We start from the raw sequence: 20171 nt of genomic DNA, 5'->3' as shown, positions 1-20171 counted from the left end.
GCTGTGGGCACGAACTAAAAGGTTCGTAGTGTAGTCCTCTTCAAGCAGGACGACATTAATGCAAAGTAGGAACCTTTTAGTTTATAGCCACAGTATTTACACGGGAAAATTACAGCTCAGCATGCACCTGGGTGCACACTTCTATTCACACCCCAGTACTCTGAACTGCAGGGCAGTGTAGATGGGCCCTAGTGGCAAATGAGATGAGACATCTTAAACACGAGACCTTCTTATCGTATAATCTATGCGCTGCATCATCACAATTTTCCTCTAATGAAAATTCTCTGTTTTAGGTGAGGAGGACTCACACATTAAAATATAACTCAATTTTATGCATATCTAGGGATGGGTATTTCGCGACAAAAAATTAGCTATTGCAATCTTCCCTACCATAGCTGCCACTCTCCTTCCGCTCCTCCTGGAACCCCTGACCTTCTTCATCCCAATTCTGAGAAATGCCCTGATCAGATCATGGCAGAGGGAGGCACCAGATGCCAATACCACCTCAACCAGCTCCAGAAGCATCCCAAATATCACTTGGGATGAGAGGCTTTGTCACAGCCTTCCCCCTGTCTCCCCATACACCCTTTGTGTGTGTGCTCTTTTCCTTCCCTACCTTATTTCTTCTCTTCCTAGCTCTCTTTTTCTAAGAAAAGTCTGGCTTAGTCAGTCAAGACTGTGTATTTTGCAACAATGTAAGCCTGTAACCAGAAAGGTAGCTAAAAGCAATCCCTAAATAGCCCAATGCTGGTACACATTTGCCATGTTTTGAAGTTGCTGATCAGACCATGTGCTATGCCTGTGTTGCAGTGAGGTTCCAAGAGGACAACAGAGAACAACAATGCAAACCTACTTGTTTAGATTGCTCCTCTAAAATGACAGAAATATAATTTCACAAGTTATATGAATGTTTTAGAAAGCTGCAATATCAAAAATATGAAGACTGAATTTAGAGATATTTATCTCAAGTACACCTACTTTTCAGAAAGTTGAAGCTTAAAGATGGGCCTTGCATAAATGTCAAAGAAAGTCCAGTGATGTCAACAAGTTTTGGACTAGCCCTAAATACCTGACAGGTGCTTGCAGAGCTAAAATTACAATCAAATACAATGGAAAACTTGATATCCTTGGCTGGAAGAAAATTACATTAGGGTTGATTAATTACATTTCTCACCTGTTCAGGGTTTGCTATAAAGTTTATGGCAGTGAAGTGGCGATCATCTTCTTGTAGTAAGCTGAAGGTAAACTGGTAGTCAATCAAAAGGCTGTCTGTGGGCAAAACAGATTGTAAAAAAACTGCCAAGTAGGATTCTGGTGCACATACACTTTAAAAAATATTAAACATACTGTAGTACCTGAACATTTACTATTACTTTTACTTCAAACATATGGAGAATGGTAAAGGTCAGAAAGTCATTTGGCATTTCAAGTTTATGTATTTGTCACCAAACAATCTGTCAGTGCAGTCAGAAAGTATGAACTTAAACAAAATAGTCTAACTTGGGAAATAAGACTTAGCATAAAGTTTCAAGAGTTATTTTTCACTGAATTATAAATTGTACTATTACCAAGATAGTCATGCCTCCTGAATCAGAACATTTTTTCAGAAGGTCCTATAAAATATAGTAGGAACACTGCCAATTTCCAGATTTTTACACTGAAAAATGGTTTAAATTTTTGTTAAAAATGCACTTAAATGTTTTAGGTTTATTGTAATACTTGCATGGATTTTACCATGTTCTGCAACTGAATTATATAGATGCTACAATTACTAAGCTTCACAATATCGAAAAATAAAAGAACTGTCATTACAGTAAAGGCACACACAGGTCTGGTGCTGCAGTTATATGCTGCAGTTAATAATGAAAGGGTACATTGGAATGTTAGCACCAATAGCACACCATACCAGTACACCCACTGCAGAACTGCTGCAGTTCTATGGTGAACTCTTGGCTCCATTGAAACAAATGGGAGTTTGGTCATTTATTTCAATAAAGATTTCCTCTATATTATCCTTCCTATTGATGATAAATTTTATCACCAAGTCTCATCCTACTAAAGGAAAGAAGGGAAACGGAGGTTGTTTAGTAGTTCCTTTTTATACCACTGTCAGGCAACAACACCCAACAATGATTTTTGGTGTCCTCTAATCAGACCTCTTTCCATGAAATTCTGTTAGTCACTAATGCCTACAGAGCCTCATCTTACATATATAAAACCTATGCTCCTCTGAACAAAACTAGTAACAACTATTAAGGAAGTGGAAGGCAGGGTCAAGGGAGGAAGAAGTTATATCAGTCTCAGATGATGCTTTTCTGTTGGGTCTGATGGCATCTTCCTGCTATTGACAGAAGTCTTCTGTGCAGTATCACAGGGAATCTAGGTCATGATCTGAAATCTGGCATTTCCTTGCAGTACTCTGTGGCTGACCAGATTGAGCAGAAGTGGTGAGTGGCAGTGCAGTGGACTCAGCATAGAGGCAGCTGCTTGTCCTGTCATCATTAAAGAAGGGGAGCCTAAGTAATGAGCAAAGTGCAAAACCACAAGGGAGAAGGAGAGGAAGAAGAGGAGTGGCAAGGAAGGCTTAGCTAAGAGGTACATCTGCACTTATATAGTTTTACAAACATAATTAAGAAAGTCTTGCTATCCCTCATGATAGGGTCCTTATATAATTACTAAATATTGTGATCCCCATTGACTGAATAGGTAGATAAACAAATGTAGGTAGACAAAGAGTAAGACTGTCACCCCTGGTCCAGCAACTTTATGACAAGTAAAAGGGCTAGGAGTGATGCAAAAGGGCTCTCAAAACCCTGGGACCAGCCAACAGAGGAACTGTGGAAGACAATAGGCTGCATTCTGAGGTGGGAGGGCCATATCAGGAACAGGGTCACAACACAGCACTGTGGAGAGTCTCAGCAGTGCTATGGACCATAGCTAGAAAGGGGCAGGCTGGTATAAGCTAGACTGGCCTCCAGGGCTGTTAACGTTACACTAGGGACCATGGAGCAGCTCAGAATTTGAAGAATACAAAGATGTCTTAAAGGTACTACAGTCTGCCACTTGGCCTTATGCTGTGATCTCTTAGAGGTGCAGCACAGAATCTCAGCCAAGAAGCTTAAGTGATCTGCATAAGATCACACAGTGAGAGGGTAAGAGTAGACCCCAGGCCACGTGTTCTGACGACGAGATTTTGGCATCTTATGTGCACATGACTTTAAAAAGTAAAATAAAATGAAATAAAATAAACAGAAGATGAAAAGCTACATTTAATCTTTTAAAATTGAAGTTACTTAGCAGTCAACAAAATCATTTCCCAGAAATACGTATTTTCAATTACTTCAAAATATTTAGCTTTTCATTGTCTGTTATACTATAAAGATGAATATTTTTTCCTTTAGCTATATGTCAACATCACTAATGTTAGCAGTTTCACAGATACTGTGCTACTCTCATTTAATCTGTGTTTTGTAAAGTAAATGCCAAGGAAAAAGGATCTTGTTATTCAGGAAAAAATAACAGCCTCTCCCAATGCTAAAAGATGGTGAACTAGATAACTCCCCATATCTTTACTATCTACAATAGTTTACAGCAAGACTTCCACTTTTTTCTTGGCCTTGCATCTGCAACACAATAACCGTAAATTACCAAAGAGAATAAAAATTGGTTTTATATGGCAACATTTTGTAATCAAAGCTACGGCTATACTAGAGAGCTACAGCAGTGCAGGAATACCCATATGAGATAGGTAAGAAATTAAGGTATTCTGGGCACTCAGAGTATCAGAATGTGAATCAATTGCCATGCTGCTCAGTAACACATTTATACTCTAAAAGAATGATTCCAAGCAAAACAGCGTTCACTGCGGGTACGAGTTCCAGTTATATTATGGGATTCAGACCTGTTGTATGAAGTACTTAAAACAAACAGAAATTACATTAATTTAAATTGCATACAATATTTATCAACATTGATTCCTTGAGATAAGAATTAATATGCACTTATATCAAGTAATTTCCACTAGCTGAGGATCTGGCTCCATATACTTTTGTTTCTGTTGCAAGTATGTATTAAACCAATTATGATTTCAGCGCCTTTAACCTTTACTTTTCATGAGCCTTTTTGTGTTTATAAGAGACACAATCACAACAACAAATAAACTTTAATTAGGGGAAAAACCAGCACTGATCCCAATTAAATGGAAAGTAAGAATCTTCCAGTGTAACTTTCTGCAGCATGGGCAAGAGAGTGAAAATGCTGATAGTAAAGCACTCAAACAGCATATACAATCACCACTACTCTACCACCTGTAGTTCAACACCAACTAAAAGGCACTCTTACGGTGCTTTATCTGTCTGGCCTGCATCTCATTCAAACAATGGTTATTTCCAAGTAGACTTTAGGATGAATAAGTTGGCTTCCAGATATCACAGCCCAGCTGAACAAACAATGCTGTTACTTGGCTAAATCCTCTCCACATTTATACAAATGGAGCGTGAACTAATAATCAGAGGTAAAAGGTAAAAACATACCAGCTGCTCATCACATCTATAAGGCTATATAACAAAGAAATAAATTTCTCAATGCAATATGCAGAATTATAACATTATGTTCTTTTATTAGGTTCCAACAGATAATTTCAATTTTGCTGGAAGCGAATGATTGATATACTTTATGTTCCCCTTTGACAGCTTGGTTTCTTTTTGCTCTTTTACTAGGTAAAGATGATTTGTATGTGTGAATATGACATTATCATTGCTTATGTTTGTGTGCTTTTATTAAGATGTTTAAATGTTATATTGTATTACTTTGTATTCTTAAAGACAAAACAATATAAAAGTGAAAGAAAAATAATATTTTTTATCAGGACCATGAGTTTCAGTTCTGTCCAAGACACACTTTCCCCCATCCAAATTTAATTCCCAGCACGTTTTTCATTCACAAAGTGTTAATTAGCTATAATGATTTTCTAAAAAGACAAGGCTATTAAATGTCTTGCACGTTGCATAGATTTTTCTCTTAACTATCGAACAAATTTTAAAGAAGAGTGTGAGACATAAAAATCAATGTTATCTTCTATTTTTAACGAAACTTTTGATTTTTATATATATTTTACATAACGTAGCCTATTTGTATTTTATTTATTGTTACACTTTCAACAGTTTAAAAGCTCTAGAAATCTGATATAATAGACAGTCTTCTATCAATTTTATACTGTATCTGTGAAATCTTTATTTTATATCTGTTATTCATTATTTTTTTCTTTCTTTGTTCTACTGTCATATTTGTTTCTGTTCACTCACTGCACCTATTTTAAAAATATAATATTGCAGTACGTTGGAGTTCCACCTTCACTGAAGCAGACTCTAGAACCTGAGTTTCTCACCCCAGTGAATCCCCTAATCACCAGGCTATACAGTCAGACTCACTGGCCCTCTCTGGTCCAATAAGTATTTATACAAGGTGGAAAAGCTTCAGCTGGGGTAAGGGGAGGACAGGGAGAAGAGAGACACACACACCTCCGCCGAATATCCTATCTGCCTGGTGGTTGAGGCACCCAGATACAATGTCAGAGACCCAGATTTAAACTCTCTTATCCACATGAGGTAGAGTGGAGAACTGAACCTGGGTGCCTCACATCCCAGGTGAATATTCTTAACAGTAGGACTATAAAATATTATAGGGAAGAGCTGGCAGCACCATCACTACCACCTTCATTTTATGAATGTTGCCTAAGTCTCTCTCTGAATCTAGCTCCCCCTTTTCCAAGTTTTTTTTGGCTAAAACTATTCAGCAAATGTGTCAAATTCGTGAATAGTATTGGTCGCCCCAAAATAAAATATTTTTCACCTAGCTCTAGTAATCTGTCACTTACACCATTGCAAAGCAAGGAAAAATGATACTAAGTCAGAACAGCAGCATTTTAAATCCACTTTCCAGTGGTATGTATGATTGCATAAGGTGCAGGGGGCACTGGAGAATCAAGATCTTCATGTGCACCATATTAACCAACATCACATCAGTTATTTCTATGGTCAAATACAGCTGGGGCTTATTGTTCTGGTAGCCTTTTCACAATTTTGTTTTGAATCCTAAAAAAAAACCTTGACTACTTCCTCAATTAAGAAAGACAAAAGAATCATTAGAAACAATTCAACATGCCAGTAATGAACTCATGTGCAAGTACAACAATAATTAGGCAAAACAAAGTAGCCATTTAATTAAATAGAAAAATAAATTTTAAAGCAATGCTTTAACTTCTGCATTGCTATTTATTTTTAAAGCACTATTTTCCCTCTTTGAGTGCCCACGACTCTTGATAAGGTTAATGAGAGTTTTATGCATGCATGAATAGACCTATTCTTCTAGTCAAGTCTTTGTGAAATATTTCTTAACTTCATTCTTTTGGTGCTAATTATTATAAATATCTGATGCTTCACAAACATTAATGAATTCACTGTCATGAGACAAGGGATGATATCCCCATTTTACAGATGGGGAACTGAGACACAGAGAGATTAAGGACAAAATTATCTAATTTGGGTGCCCAATCTGAGATACATGGAACCTAATTTTTCCAGGCTACGTAGCATTGCATAGCATTGTATATGTTCCAAGCACAACTCCCATTGATTTCAGTTGCAGCTGAGAGTGCTCAGCACTTCTGCAAATCAGACTCTAAGGTCTCAAGTCAAGCAGCCAGAAAATAAGGAACACACAATTAGGTACCAGCTCTGAAAAGTTTGGTTTAAGTACCTTGACAAGAATCAGGAAGTTTGAGGCAAAGAGAGGGACAGAATCAGGGGCGGCTCTAGGCATTTTGCGGCCCCAAGCACGGCAACCTGTCTGCCACCCTTGCGGCAACTGGCAGAGCGCCCCCAGTGTCTTGCCACCCCAAACACACGCTTGGCGTACTGGGGCCTGGAGCCGCCCCTGGATAGAATATGATTCTCCAGGGCATCATTCAACTGCCTTAACTATGAAATCGTCCTTTCTCGCCCTACAATCCCCGCCTCATTCACTACACACCTTCTTCAGCATCCACTGAGGCCCCTCCTGCTTTGGCCAACATCCCCCACAAGTATTGTGACTTCTCTGATGTTTCTGACAAGGGAAAGATAGATATCCTGCCCCTACATCACACTTACAATTGCCCAAGCAATTTCTAGCCTGAAGCCAAGATCTCATTTGATTGGATATAGGCCCTCTCCAAAACTGAACTTTGTTCTCTCTCCACATGTACTTGCAGGAGAAACTTCAGAAGGTTTTCATCTGCCCATCCACATCTCCAGCAGGTGCTCCTATCTTTTTCATTAAGAAGAAAGATGGCTCCTTGTGGCCATGCATGCACTGACTATTGGGCCTGAACAAGGTGACCATATGAAACCATTCCCCCTTATCAATGAGCTCTTAGACCAGCTCCACATGGCCTGTATTTTCACAAAGTTAGATCTGCATGAGGCTTATAACCTGAGGCACATGCAGGAGGGAGATGAGTGAAAGACCACCTTTTGTACTAGATACAGCCACTACGAATTTCTAGTCATGCCCTTCAGAGTATGCAACATTGTATGAACAATATATTTGGATATATGCTAGACCACTTTGTCATCATCTACCTTGATGACATTCTGATTTTCTCCAAAGACCTGGCTCTTCACAAACAGCATGTGCATAGCATTCTTGAAAAGCTATGCCAGAATCTTTAATATGTCAAACAGGAGAAATGCAGCTGAATTCCTTAGATATGTCATCTCCACTCAGGGGCTGGAAATGGACCCTTCAAAGGAGGCAGCCATCACAGATTGGGTGGCACTGAAGAATGTCCACAGAATAGATTATTTATTCCAGGGTTCTCTACTTTGGCTAGCCCTCGTACAGCCTTGATATGAAAGGGACCGAATGTTCATGGTTCCCAGAAGCACAGGCTGCCTTTGATAATCTGAAACAGAAGTTCATCAAAGTCCCCATCCTGATCCACTCAGACCCTGCCAGACAGTTCACAGTAGAGGCAGATGCTTCAAACTTCATAATGGGGCAGTCCTTTCCCAACATGCTGTTCCTGATGGTCAGCTTCACCGATGTGCCTTTTACACAAGAACACTCACTTCCGCTCAGGTAAACTATGATGTTCTGGACAAGGAATTGCTGGCTATCAAAGCAGACTTTGAAGAATGGTGCCATCTTCTGGTGGGTGCTAGATTCCCAGTCCAAGTTCTGATCAATCACAAAAAATCACAATACTTAAAAATGGCCAAGCACCTGAACCAGCAGCATGCACTCTGGTCCCTCTTCTTTATGCAATTTGAGTTTGTGGTCACCTACAGGCTGGGGACAAGGAACAGGAAGGCAGATGTGTTGTCACAAAAGCATGAGTGCTACAAACCCAGTGAGGAGACAACATCCATAATACGCAAGCCTCAAACTTCATTTCCTGCACATAGCCTGTGAACTGTTATTCTCTATCCATATTCAGTTGCCTATCGATCCCTTGCTATCCAAACCTTTCAAGTCTTGGACCACGATGAGGACTATACCTCTACAGGCTTCACATTCCAAGACGGGACATTATACCATGAAGGACATATTTTATGTGCCTGAAGGGGCCACTTGCTTTGAGTCCTACAACTCTGCCATGATGCTCCCCTAGCAGGCCACTCTGGTCGTTCCAAGACCCAACACCTGTTTTCCAGGAACTTTTGGTAGACAGCTGTATGCACCTCTGTTGCGTCCTACATGGAGTCCTGTGACCATTGCACCTGGACCAAGACCTCTCTGTTAAAGACTACTGGGTCTCCTCCAGCCCTCACCTACTCCACCTCAGCATTGCACCATTGTTTTCATGGATTGTTTGTGGAATTACTGCCTTACCAAGGCCTTGACCACTTAACTAAGATGGTGCATTTTGTTCCATGGCAAGCACTTTCCTTTGTTCAGGAGACAGCCCACCTGTTTGTGAGCAACATCTTCTGTCTCCATGATTTGCCCATGGGAGTGGTGTCTGACTAAGGATCCCAGTTTATTTCCCACTTCTACTAAGAATTTCTATGCTGCCTGAGGATCGAGACCTTGACTCCAACAGTCTATCACCCCAGCACCAATGGGCAGATGGAGTGGGTCATTCAGATCCTTGAGTAATACCTATATTTCTTCCTGAATTATCATCAAGATGATTGGATGTCCCTGATCCCTCATGCCGAGTTCATATACAACAATGCCATACATGCTTCCACCAAGCAGACTCCCTTCTTTGCTAACTATGGTTTCTATCTCTGTGCTCATCCAGAGATCTCTGCTGAGTCCTCAATGCCTGCTGTTACCAAACTCAGAACCTGCATCCGGCAGGCACAACAAGAAGTCCAGAGGCAGTTAAAAGTCACCAAGGCTACCTACAAATGGTACGCCAACTGGTCCCACCTGCCAACACCTGGTTTTGGAGCAGGGGGATAAGATTTGGTTGTCCACTCAGAACCAGTGATCATCCCACCCCGCTGCAAAGCTGGACCACAAGTACCTGTGACCCATCCAGATCATGAACAGATTAACCCAGTTACCTTCAAGTTGCAGCTACCAGATTCTCTCAAGATTCACCCCATCTTCCATGTCTCACTTTTAAAACCATTGTGACAGGATTCCCAGGGTACAACCTGAAACTGGGGTATTGCTGTGCCCCCTTAGCTCTTCAGCCTGGCTTGTCTCTCATAATGCTTTGCTAGTGACAAGCATCAAACCCCTCCAGGCACTGTTATCACAGCACAACAGCATGTGGAGCCTCACACTCAGCTAAATTGCATGACTGGTCCATGAGCCACTCAAGAAATCACACAGAAAAAGGCACCAGCAAATCTCCCAAGCCCCTAGCCTTAAATCCCAGAACTGTACCATCCTGCCCTGGTAAGAAACCTGACTAGTGTAAGTTTATTATCCATTCTGCCCCTTCCTCGATGTGAGAGGACACACACTAGCCTTTGCAATCTGAGCTGAGATTTCCCAAGCACTTCAAGCAAAACACACTGTTGTAGATAAAACATAAAACACATTTCTAAATATCTACAGAAAGATAGATTTTAAGTGGTAAGCACAATAGGTCAGAGACAGTTACCAAAAGAAAATGAAAGGCAAGCATGTAGTCTAAATCTTAAACCTTATTATGTTAGACTATATTTGGATCAAGCAGTTTTTCTCACCCCACTGGATGTTGTAGGTAGGTTATAGTTCTTAACACGCAGGCTTCCTCTTTAAGCCTGGGACCAGTGTTCTCAGCTTAAGTCTTTGTCTTCTTGTTGCTACCGCATAGTTGGGGGAGAAGAAAGGCAAAAGCATGATGCCACTTGTCCCCTATTTTATATCCTCAGTCTATGTGCCTGGAAAGCACTAGCTCTGATATGTTCTGGTGGGCTTTGCTGAATCACAGAATTGAGAAATCCCCCACTATGTGATGCTTGTGCATCCCCCTTAAAGTACTGTAAATTCCTTGTTTACAAAACCCCTGCTGATTAATGGTTGCTTAACACCCTCCTGGGAATGGATCATCACCTAGCAGTATAGACTATCAAACTTACAGCATATTCCAGTAACAACCATACAGCAAAATCTCAACTTCATACACACGAGGTATATACATATTTGGACAGAACAATGGGTTTCAGCAAATCATGACCTTTCATATGATATCTTACATCCCATGCTTTATATGAAATATATCATAATTATATGATGGGTTAATATGGGGATTCCAGGTAGCATCCATCAAGAACCCTTTCCTACTCCATACTGCTCCTCCTCCTCCACCTATAACCATTCAGGGCCAAGAAGAATAAGTGGTTCAGCAGATTTTGGACTCTCGTCGGTCTGGGGAAATTACAATAGCAAATTGACTGGGACAAGTATGGCCAGACGAGTGTTCAGGGGAACCCACAGACCACATTCAGGCCCTGGCCCTCCTGTGAGTCTTCCATAATGCTTACCCTGAGAAACCAGGTCCCAAGACCCCTAGACAGCACCTTTGAAGGAGTGGCAGGATATTGTGAGGAATCATGGCCTGCAGCATAGATAGTGTCCAGGCAGCCTCATCAGTACAGCTGGTTTGCAGCAGGCTGACTAAGGAGCCATGCAGCCTGAATGGCAGCTGATGCCAACAGGCTGGCTCGTAAGCTTCTCAAGGCTCATATCCAGCACTGTGCCTGCTCCTGTGTTTCTGCTGCTCTTGCCTTGCACCCAGCATTGACTCCGTCCTGCCTCTGCTTTGAACCACTCCTTGTCTGCTACCCTGCTCACTCCAGTTCCTGACCTCCAGTTTGGCTCCTGATTACAGCTTGACTCTTGGCTTGGAGCTCTTGATGACTGACTCTGGCCACTAGGCCTCTTGCCAACTCTAGTCACTAGGCTAGACCTCCCTTCTCCCAGTTGGCCGACAGTTAGTAAGATTACAAATTGATGTCCCCACAACAATTATGCGGGCGAACCCATACAACTATTACGGTCTTGAATGAACTAACACAGAAAAATGATAAAAGACAAAAACATGGTCACTCGCAGGCAAACAATTTTTACAAAATGATCACTCCATATCTGATCTCACAGACACTGTCCTCCAAGGAAACCTGCATAACACCTTCAAAAGACAACCTTGGGAGCTGAAATTCATAACTTTGCTAGACATTACAAATCATGGATTGAACAGAGAAATTGGTTTAATGTCTCTTTACAACAATGTGTAAGCCACTAGCCCTCCTTTGTCCCATGACCAGGGAAATGTTAATTGCCTACTTCTATGCTCAACAATCTATTCCAGCCCGTATTTAGCTGCGACTCTGATTACCTTTCCCAGACCTGAAGAACTCTGTGTAGCTCAGAAGCTTGTCTCTTTCGCCAACAGAAGTTGGTTCAATAAAAGATATTATCTCAGCTACCTTGTGTCTCTCATATCCTGGGACCAATGCAGCTACAGAAAAACTACAAACAACCTTACTACTGTTATTTTAACATAGATTGTCTATGTGTAATTTCCTACGTTTTTTAAAAAAGCAAACTTGAAACAAAAAACAGAAATTCATTCACATGACATCATATTGACATTCATATGGATCATCACTAGTAGGATAGAATCTTTAGATCCACCACAAAAAAGCTCAGCTATTTGAGCTAACAGAGAAATTAATAGCTGTAGTAGTCACCCCTCTACGTGGGCCAGCACTAGAAGAGGATGTGACACTCTGCCAGTGGCTTTCACAGATATTTGCTGACAGCAGAGGAATGGTGCAACTCAGAAATCTTGGATTGTATTCCAGACTCTGTGAGGCTTTAGTGAGCACAGAATCTTTTGCCTATTCCCCTCAATCATGATCCCTTCTGCCCTGCTGCCACCTCTTCCTCCTGTTCCAGTTCTGTTTCTTCCCTACCTCAGCTCTTCATCAGAATTCCATCTTGTCCAGCTAGTCTTACACTCATGCTTCCAGACTACCTGTACCAGTCTTCTTTTCCAGCCATTCTGTTTCCCTCATTCTGCCTCTTCATCTCACGTGTCTTCCCAGTCCATCCTGGCCTCTAGTGCTACCTACCCATGACCATATTCCTGCTCCCTGCTGGCTCCCAATCTCCCTCTCTCAGCTCCTCATCCCTGGCTCCTTGTCTCAGTCTCTCTGTCCAGCCAGTCTCAGTTCTCCCCACAACACCCTGATTTTGTCTCAGCCTCATCCCACTTATTGGCTCACTCCCAGTCTCCCTGCCCAGGCAATTGTAGTCTCCCATCCACCCACTGCTCCTTGTTCCAACCTTTTCTTTCCTACTGCACAGGTTCTTCTTTTGTCTTCTCTGCCTTTGATCAAGTAGCTTCCTCCTCCATGCTGCCTGGGCCTAGCAAAGGAGTCATTAAAAGCATAGGAGAGTGTGTCTTCCTGCTCTCAGTTCAGCTGCCCAGATTCACACCTGGCACAGATCACAGTAGCTGAGTTGCAATTGCAGGAAAAGTTCTACTTAGCCTCAAGCTGGAGCATACATAGTGCAGACACTATTCTTTTCAAGGAATTGAGAAGCTAAATTTCCCAAAGTCTCAACTGAGCATGCACAAACTGTTTATTTTAAAGGCTTATATAATGCAACCAAATGTGGGCAGCTTTTCACTGGATGTCAAAAAGCACCTCTCTCACACAAAGGCCACCCGCTGTCCAATTTCAAGTTCCTGCTCCAAAGCATTGGAATGCTAGAAGTTTTCAAAAAACAGCCAATAGAATTTTTTAACATGGGCATGTTTCCCCCAGTATCATTCCTAGAAACAGCTGAACTGTTTGGCTAAAACTTTCCCCAACAATTCAGCCGGAGGCAGACATCCAGCATGGAAAATTTCAGTACAAATGGTTAAGGCAAAGTTATAAGCAACTGATAACAGGGTCTTATAATGAGAAGTGTGGGGCAACTTTAATAATAGGTGGTGTTACAAACTCCAGCTATCATATGATCAGGCTGCTGGCTTCCTATTTGACTTTATAGATGTATAGGTGCCTATCTTGCAATCCAGAGATGCTGAATTGCTGATGCTCTTAATCCACATTGTTTCCCACCCACTTAAGGTACTAACTAAAAGCACGCCTATTCTGGAAGCTAGGCTTGTGGATAGTGAAAGATTTTACTGAGAGTGGTTGCTCATTGCCAAGATAGGAACTGACAATGGGCAGTCAGTCACCAGAATTGATTGGAAGAGGCTATACTGGCAATGTTGCTGGCTGCAATAGAGGGGATAAAAATTGGTTGAAGGACACAAGAAAGATAAAAGTGAGGATCCTTTGAGGCAGTCACATAAAACAAGAGGCCTACAATGAAAGGGGGTTTCCTGAACTATGTTTTTTTTTAAATGAACTGTTAAAAGGCAAAATTGTTATAAAAATTCGGTTGTCATTTCAACAGATAACACAGAGCATTCAAATAGTTCACGCTACATTTATTTGACATATTAGTAATTTACACAGTCACAATGGATATAGGAATTCCTTATATTATTAATTAACATTTGATTGGAGATGGTACTCAAGAGGTTAAACACTACGCACCCAGCTTCTTCCCATTCCATGTCGGCACACTGGAGGCAGAGTGCTATGAGTTCCAGCGCAGCAGATAGCTGCTAGTAAGGTAAATTAGAGCAGTACATTCACCCCCAGACACCCTGAGATCAAGGGAAGGGAAAGGTGGCTTACAGCTATGTAAACTTGGTGTAGCTGGGAATTAAGCACAGAGTTTTGGGGTTGGTATGTTTCGCTCCTTAGTGAACTTGTTTTCTGAATTATCTCTGGTTTCTAGAAGATAGGTAATAAACTACTGTTTGATAATTCTATTCATTACAGCCAGATTATTTCTTTTCATTCCTAGATTATTTAAATTATTGTTTCACCGAGCACTTATTTTATTAGATTAAGAAAAGATTCCAGCAAATTTATCATATTGTACTTGCCCAATACAAGTACAACTGGGTATTCATGTTTTGTTGAGGGTTTTTTGTTGGATTATGTAGAATAAAATATGATCCATTTTTTCCACAGTCGTCACTCTTTTGGTAAAAGGAAAATGAGAAGATTCTGTGCCTCAGCTGGTACATTCTCATAACAATTCTGTGTGACTAGATTGCTGTGACTAATTTTGTGAATAAAAAGGCAAATTGCCTTTGTAGGGGGAAAAAAAATCAAAGAATAGTGCCATGCTATTTTTATTTCCTCAAATCTCTTTCAAAGTTATAGTAGGAACCTCCTTCATCATTCCAATGCCAGCCTTGTCACAGGCAGTCTTCCCACATTTTTCTATTTAGGGCACTCTCTATTCATGCTAGTTCTACAAGGCGTATTTTCATCTATATATTATACAAGACATTTTGCTTCTCCTTTCTGCACTTTACAGGTATTATGCCGTATTTTCATTAAGAGTTTGTTGAGTACAATCTGATTCATATTCATATTCTATTTGCAGAAATTTGGCTTTTGTGACTGAGTTCCACTATCAATTGCTATAGATCACCTCTGACACACAAGTTGGGTGAGGTAGTATCTTTTATTGGGCCAAGTTATTTTGGTGAGAGAGACAAATTTTTGACCCACACAAAGCTCTTCTTCAGGTCAGTTTGCCATGATCTGTAGACCACGTTTGTCATTTGTGACCAAAATATCTCTCTCTCACACTTGTACTGTATCTAAGTTAGGGTTACCACCAGACCTATTTCAAACTAGGATAACTGATTTTTGAACTTTCACTGAAGTTCCATCATTCATGCCTTAACTCCCTTACATCTAACACACAATGTGTAAACAGTCAACTGATCCTCACTACTACCAGTGTCCACCATTGTATATGTAATGTAACAAATGTGGTCATTTGCTGTGCAACTTTAACTATTTCCTATCTTATCCACTTACATTTCTGATAAAACATACTGCCAGGGGCATGAGTTTCAAAATCCACCAGCAGCAACAGCATAATCAACACAAAGTATTGATCTATCATCTTCTATGGAAGAGGGGAGGGGTTGTCAAATGATATTTTTTTAATAAAATATAATCAGAGTTTTCAAATAAAAAAAAACCCCAGACATTTCTCTTCCTTTATTTTTAAGAGTTGTAACAGGTTGAGTGCTACAACAAGCAACAGGAACTAATTCCACAATAGTAGAGCATAGTTAGCAAAGACCTTTGTCTGCAGAGATTTTTAGATGCAACTTGGACAGACCTAACAGCTCGATGATTCTTATTCTAAGGGACAGCCCTTATATACAGAAAGCAAAGTTCTGTCAGATATAAGGAACTGTAATAATTAACTATTTTAAAAGTAAGTAATACATCTTTGAAATTAATATGACATTGTTGGGGTCTTAATACTGGGGCAATATTTTCAATCAGGTGGGTTCCTTTAAGAATAGAGACTGAAGCATTCTGGACAAAATATAAGCAAATACGCTAGCAAATAAATATTGCAACAGTCCAGTCTTTCAAAAATGAAATAATCATATTTAGTATTCCAACTTTCTCCCATTATATAAAGGTCTGAATCCTGGTGACAATCTGAAAATGGTCGAAAAAATTATACCACCAGAAAACATGAAAATACATTGATAAATCTTATAATCAGTATAAATACAAATGTTATACTAGTGTTTGCTGTAAGAAATATTTTTAAATGGCTGCTTATATCTCTGTTCAACAGCACTCGCTGGAAAAATTTGCTGGAAAAATGAGAGATGTCAGATCATATTTTCAAATGTGTTTTGGCATTTAGGAGTCTAAATCCCATTGACTTTCAAGGAAACTTGGACTCCTATGTGTCTAAAGGTTAGATTTTTAAAGGTTGTAGGTACCTAAAAATGTAGTCAGGCATGTAGTGGCATTTCCAGAAGTGTCTAAGTATCTCACTCCCATTTAAATGTTTGAAAATCCCACTGAGCACTTGTCTGCATCTTTAGGCTTCTGGTTACCTTTAAAAAGCTGACCCTAAGTCACTTATGAGTGTAAATCCCATTTTCAAAAATCATTTTGGTACTTTTGCAAATGTTGCTCATCATATAAATCTTTCATCAATAAAAAAAGTCAGTGTATTTTTTCCTTAAAAAGTAGCACCTAGCAATAAGATGCAGATGCAGATGCAGAAGAAGTGTGTTCTGAAATGGCACATAGGACTTGTTACTGCCCATTACTTTATTTGGCTTTGGGGGGAGGGTTCCATAAGATAAGAGGACAGGAAGTTGATTATTTGAAAATTTGTGTGTGGAGCAAGGAGGGGTGAGACAGCAAAAGTCACTCATGCAACTTGAAGAAAAATACATTAACCATCAAAAGAGATTTGATTGATACTGACTTAACAATAAAAGTATTTTATCTGTTTTAACATTCTATTATGTTTTATGATGACTGTGTTATGTACACTACTGCAATAATATAGGACCAATGTTGTGTATCCTGATTTTTATTTTATTCCTTAAGACACATTATATGTGCATGGCAGTTAGTTGTGAACTACATGTTCTGCTAATTGTAATGGGAAAATGTTTGAAAAGATACACCCATTTTCTGTTTGTGACCATAATTTATCCTCAAGGAAAGGATTTATCTATCTTCTGAGAAAGTTAGTGAGGTGAGTAAAATTTTGATGTTATTTTCAATCCTGCTGCTATAATGTTCAACTTATTTTACAAAACCTATAAATAGCGTATCTTGTTTTATTCCAGAAATGCATATACACATTTTCCCCTAAAATTAATCAATTTCCATAACATAACCCTGAAAAACAGCAAAAATTAAAACCCACCAAAATTCTTTCAGCATGCATGCACTTCTGCATGTACCCAAGTTCACCATGCAGAAGTTGAGGCTGGTTCTTTAGCACTGCAGCACAGACCTCTACCATTTGAGCTAAAGGCATATCCATTAGCTGGTTGTAACCATAGTAGGTCATATCCTCCAGTAGATCAGGCATTAAAAGGGGATACAACACATTTTGCGAGTGTGCCACATGTTAATTAAGATGACACTTAATGTTAACTAGCCAGTAAGTAAAAATATTTAAATATAGTAAAAAAAAAAAAAAAGGTGGATTTACTGTGAAAGGGTGTAGTTTTAGTTGATTATATGAACAGTAGCATGCTAATTTTAGATGAGGCATACATGTCTGTCCCATTAGAAAAAGGATTATACCCATTCTCCTCATTTAGGGACTGATCACCACTAACTGCATCATTTCATCTTAGAATGTGAGTGTCAGTGCCATGCGTGGTTATATTGCAAGGCCTGTTTACTTAACTATTTTATATTAAATAAAGTTTTTTATTTGATCACTTATTGTGTTATTCTCAGTCTTCCCCTAAATTAAATTACCTGCAACCACCCCAAAGGCTCAAACCTTAAAAAATTCAGTTTGGTTTAATTCCTTAGTTTTTAATTATGAATTAAAACACATAAATCTAACACGACAGTAGGACTTTGTTGAAGAGTGAGATCTCACAGTGTCAATGAATCTACTACACTTTTATAGAAACTGTGCTATACAAAAAATAGAACTATGTATTATACAATGTCTTTCATACGAAGTGTATTCTAAAGTGCTTTACAAAGCAATGAGTTACAGCAGATATCAGTAACTGTGCAAGGCTAATGTACCACACTCAGAATGTGGACATTAGAATGTTTTAAAGTTACTGTGAAACAGCCAGCAACCTTTTCATTGACGGATATGCTGCCCCCATGTGTATTCTGAGTAATATCTGCTGACTTTAGTAACAACAAATTTTCACTGCTTTTAACTCCTGTTAACCATGGAGTGCCAATTCAGCCAAAAAAAGGATGAATTGGATTTTATTCTGGTCCATAAATCATCAACAGAATATTAAGTTTCAATTATTTACACCTGTACAAACCCACTAAAAGCAACGGGGTTGCATAAATATAACTGATGGCCAATTTCGCTTACAGAACATTTATAACAGATAATACTATGAGAATTAGTATTAGACAAAGAGAAATTGACAGATCGGCAGACAGACAAGAGAAGAAAAAAAAACCAGCTTTATTCCTAGATGCCTGGTTTAGTTTGCAGAGCTGGTATTTAGAAAAAATGATGATATATTTTTGTTTATAAAATAAACAAATGGAAATAATGGACACAGAAAAAATGAAACCTTATAGATGCTTTTCTGCCCCACCCCATCAATGAGTCACTCTTCAGACAAGAATTCAATATATGTACTCTCTCTCCAAATATTTCACTTTTTATTAGCACACCTTCATATTGTCTGATATTGGGTGTGTTTCAAATCTTTTTCCTGAATGTCTTGTTTGTTATTTCTTCTATTTTGCTAATGTGCATTGTTGCCTTTCAGACCGCAAACAGGTTGCCCTTTTGTTTTCTGTCATTCTTACCCTTTTATATCAAGACTATAGTAAATTACAGCTTACCATCAATGGGTTATATTTCGGGAAGAGTTTACATAAACTCCACACCCCAAAGAGAAAGAAGTCTGATAATAAATGAACACCACAATGTCTTATAGGCTGTAATATACCTGTCTCGAACTGAACTGATTCAGCCAATCAAAGAAATGCTGTACTCGATGATGTCCATATTCTAATAAGCAACTCCTTGGAATTTATGTAGCTCAGGATTCTATTATCTTAGACATAGAAAACAACCTCTAGTTATTTAAAAACACATACAGGGTCTTTCATTGGAAAATCTTGAAAAGGCCTCTCAACTTCCTTTCAAGGTATAGAGGTATTACTGATTACTGTCCTCCTATGTTAAGTGACTTACTCCTAGTCAAAGGAAGAGACAAAATAGGTCCTGGGGTAAAGTCTTGTCCCCATGGATACCAATGGGGCCAAGATTTCACCCTACAAGCCTTGATTAGAATTCTAGCACTTTTTTTCTTGTAATGATAGCATTGGAAACATCAATCATTGTAAACTGATCCTGAAAGGAACAGGGAACTGGGTTCCACTTCTGCATCAGGATATCTAGAGATCCTTCCTCATGACACACACTTCTTTTATGTAAAATGGGCAGTTATCTTTGGGCTGTACAAAGAACTCCCTCACTGGTCCTCAAAATCCTTAGGCCAGCATTGTGCATAGTCAGATGATAACAGGAGCTGAGTGGCAGCAAAGAAATTTTTTTCACCAGCCTGCCCCTAAATGCTGCAAACCAAGCTACTGTTTGGTACAATAAATCAATATATAAACAAGTAACAGGCAGACACACAGGAAAGCCAGTGTACCTACAGAGCTTGGGGTAGCATCATAATACTTTATTAGGCGCTTAAGGTATTTGGTGAGGCTAGTTTATAATTCCCTGGAAGGCCAGAATTGGTTTGTGTTGTTATTTTAGCTCAAGGCAAAGACAGTGTTTGTTTGGTGCTTTTTGTTCTTTTATACGTTGTGAGCAGTCAGTTTGCTAAGACCTATCTTTCCTCAAAACATCCTGGGATTGTCTGATTCAAACTGCTATTTGTTCCACTAGCCTCTTTAAATACCAAAGAGATTTCTTTTTGAACAGGATTTATTCATATGATTCTACATATTCAAAAGACAATGACAGTTTGTAGTCATTATTGTTACTGTATTTAACAATAATAAAAATTGCCTCAATCTGTATCAAAGTCAATCTAGTGTTAGACATAATGATTGGAACTCATTATTCTAAGTCAAGCA

General features: G+C 39.4%; 1 protein-coding gene across 4 annotated transcripts in view; it reads right to left on the bottom strand.

The window, feature by feature from the left end:
- Positions 1 to 20171, bottom strand: part of ATRNL1 (attractin like 1) — a 1022247-nt gene that overhangs the window by 538295 nt on the left and 463781 nt on the right. For all 4 annotated transcript variants that reach the window (XR_004001240.1, XM_030569367.1, XM_030569368.1 and 1 more), the window contains exon 22: positions 1175 to 1269. Coding sequence is in view for 3 of the 4 variants with exons in the window: in XM_030569367.1 (XP_030425227.1) it covers positions 1175 to 1269 (95 nt within the window). In the remaining variant the exon portion in view is untranslated. The remainder of the gene's footprint in view (positions 1 to 1174; positions 1270 to 20171) is intronic.

Source organism: Gopherus evgoodei, chromosome 7 (assembly GCF_007399415.2).
Source record: "Gopherus evgoodei ecotype Sinaloan lineage chromosome 7, rGopEvg1_v1.p, whole genome shotgun sequence".
NCBI lineage: Eukaryota > Metazoa > Chordata > Testudines > Testudinidae > Gopherus > Gopherus evgoodei.
The sequence above is the reverse complement of the archived record's forward strand: the minus strand, read 5'-3'. Positions and strand labels throughout refer to the sequence as shown.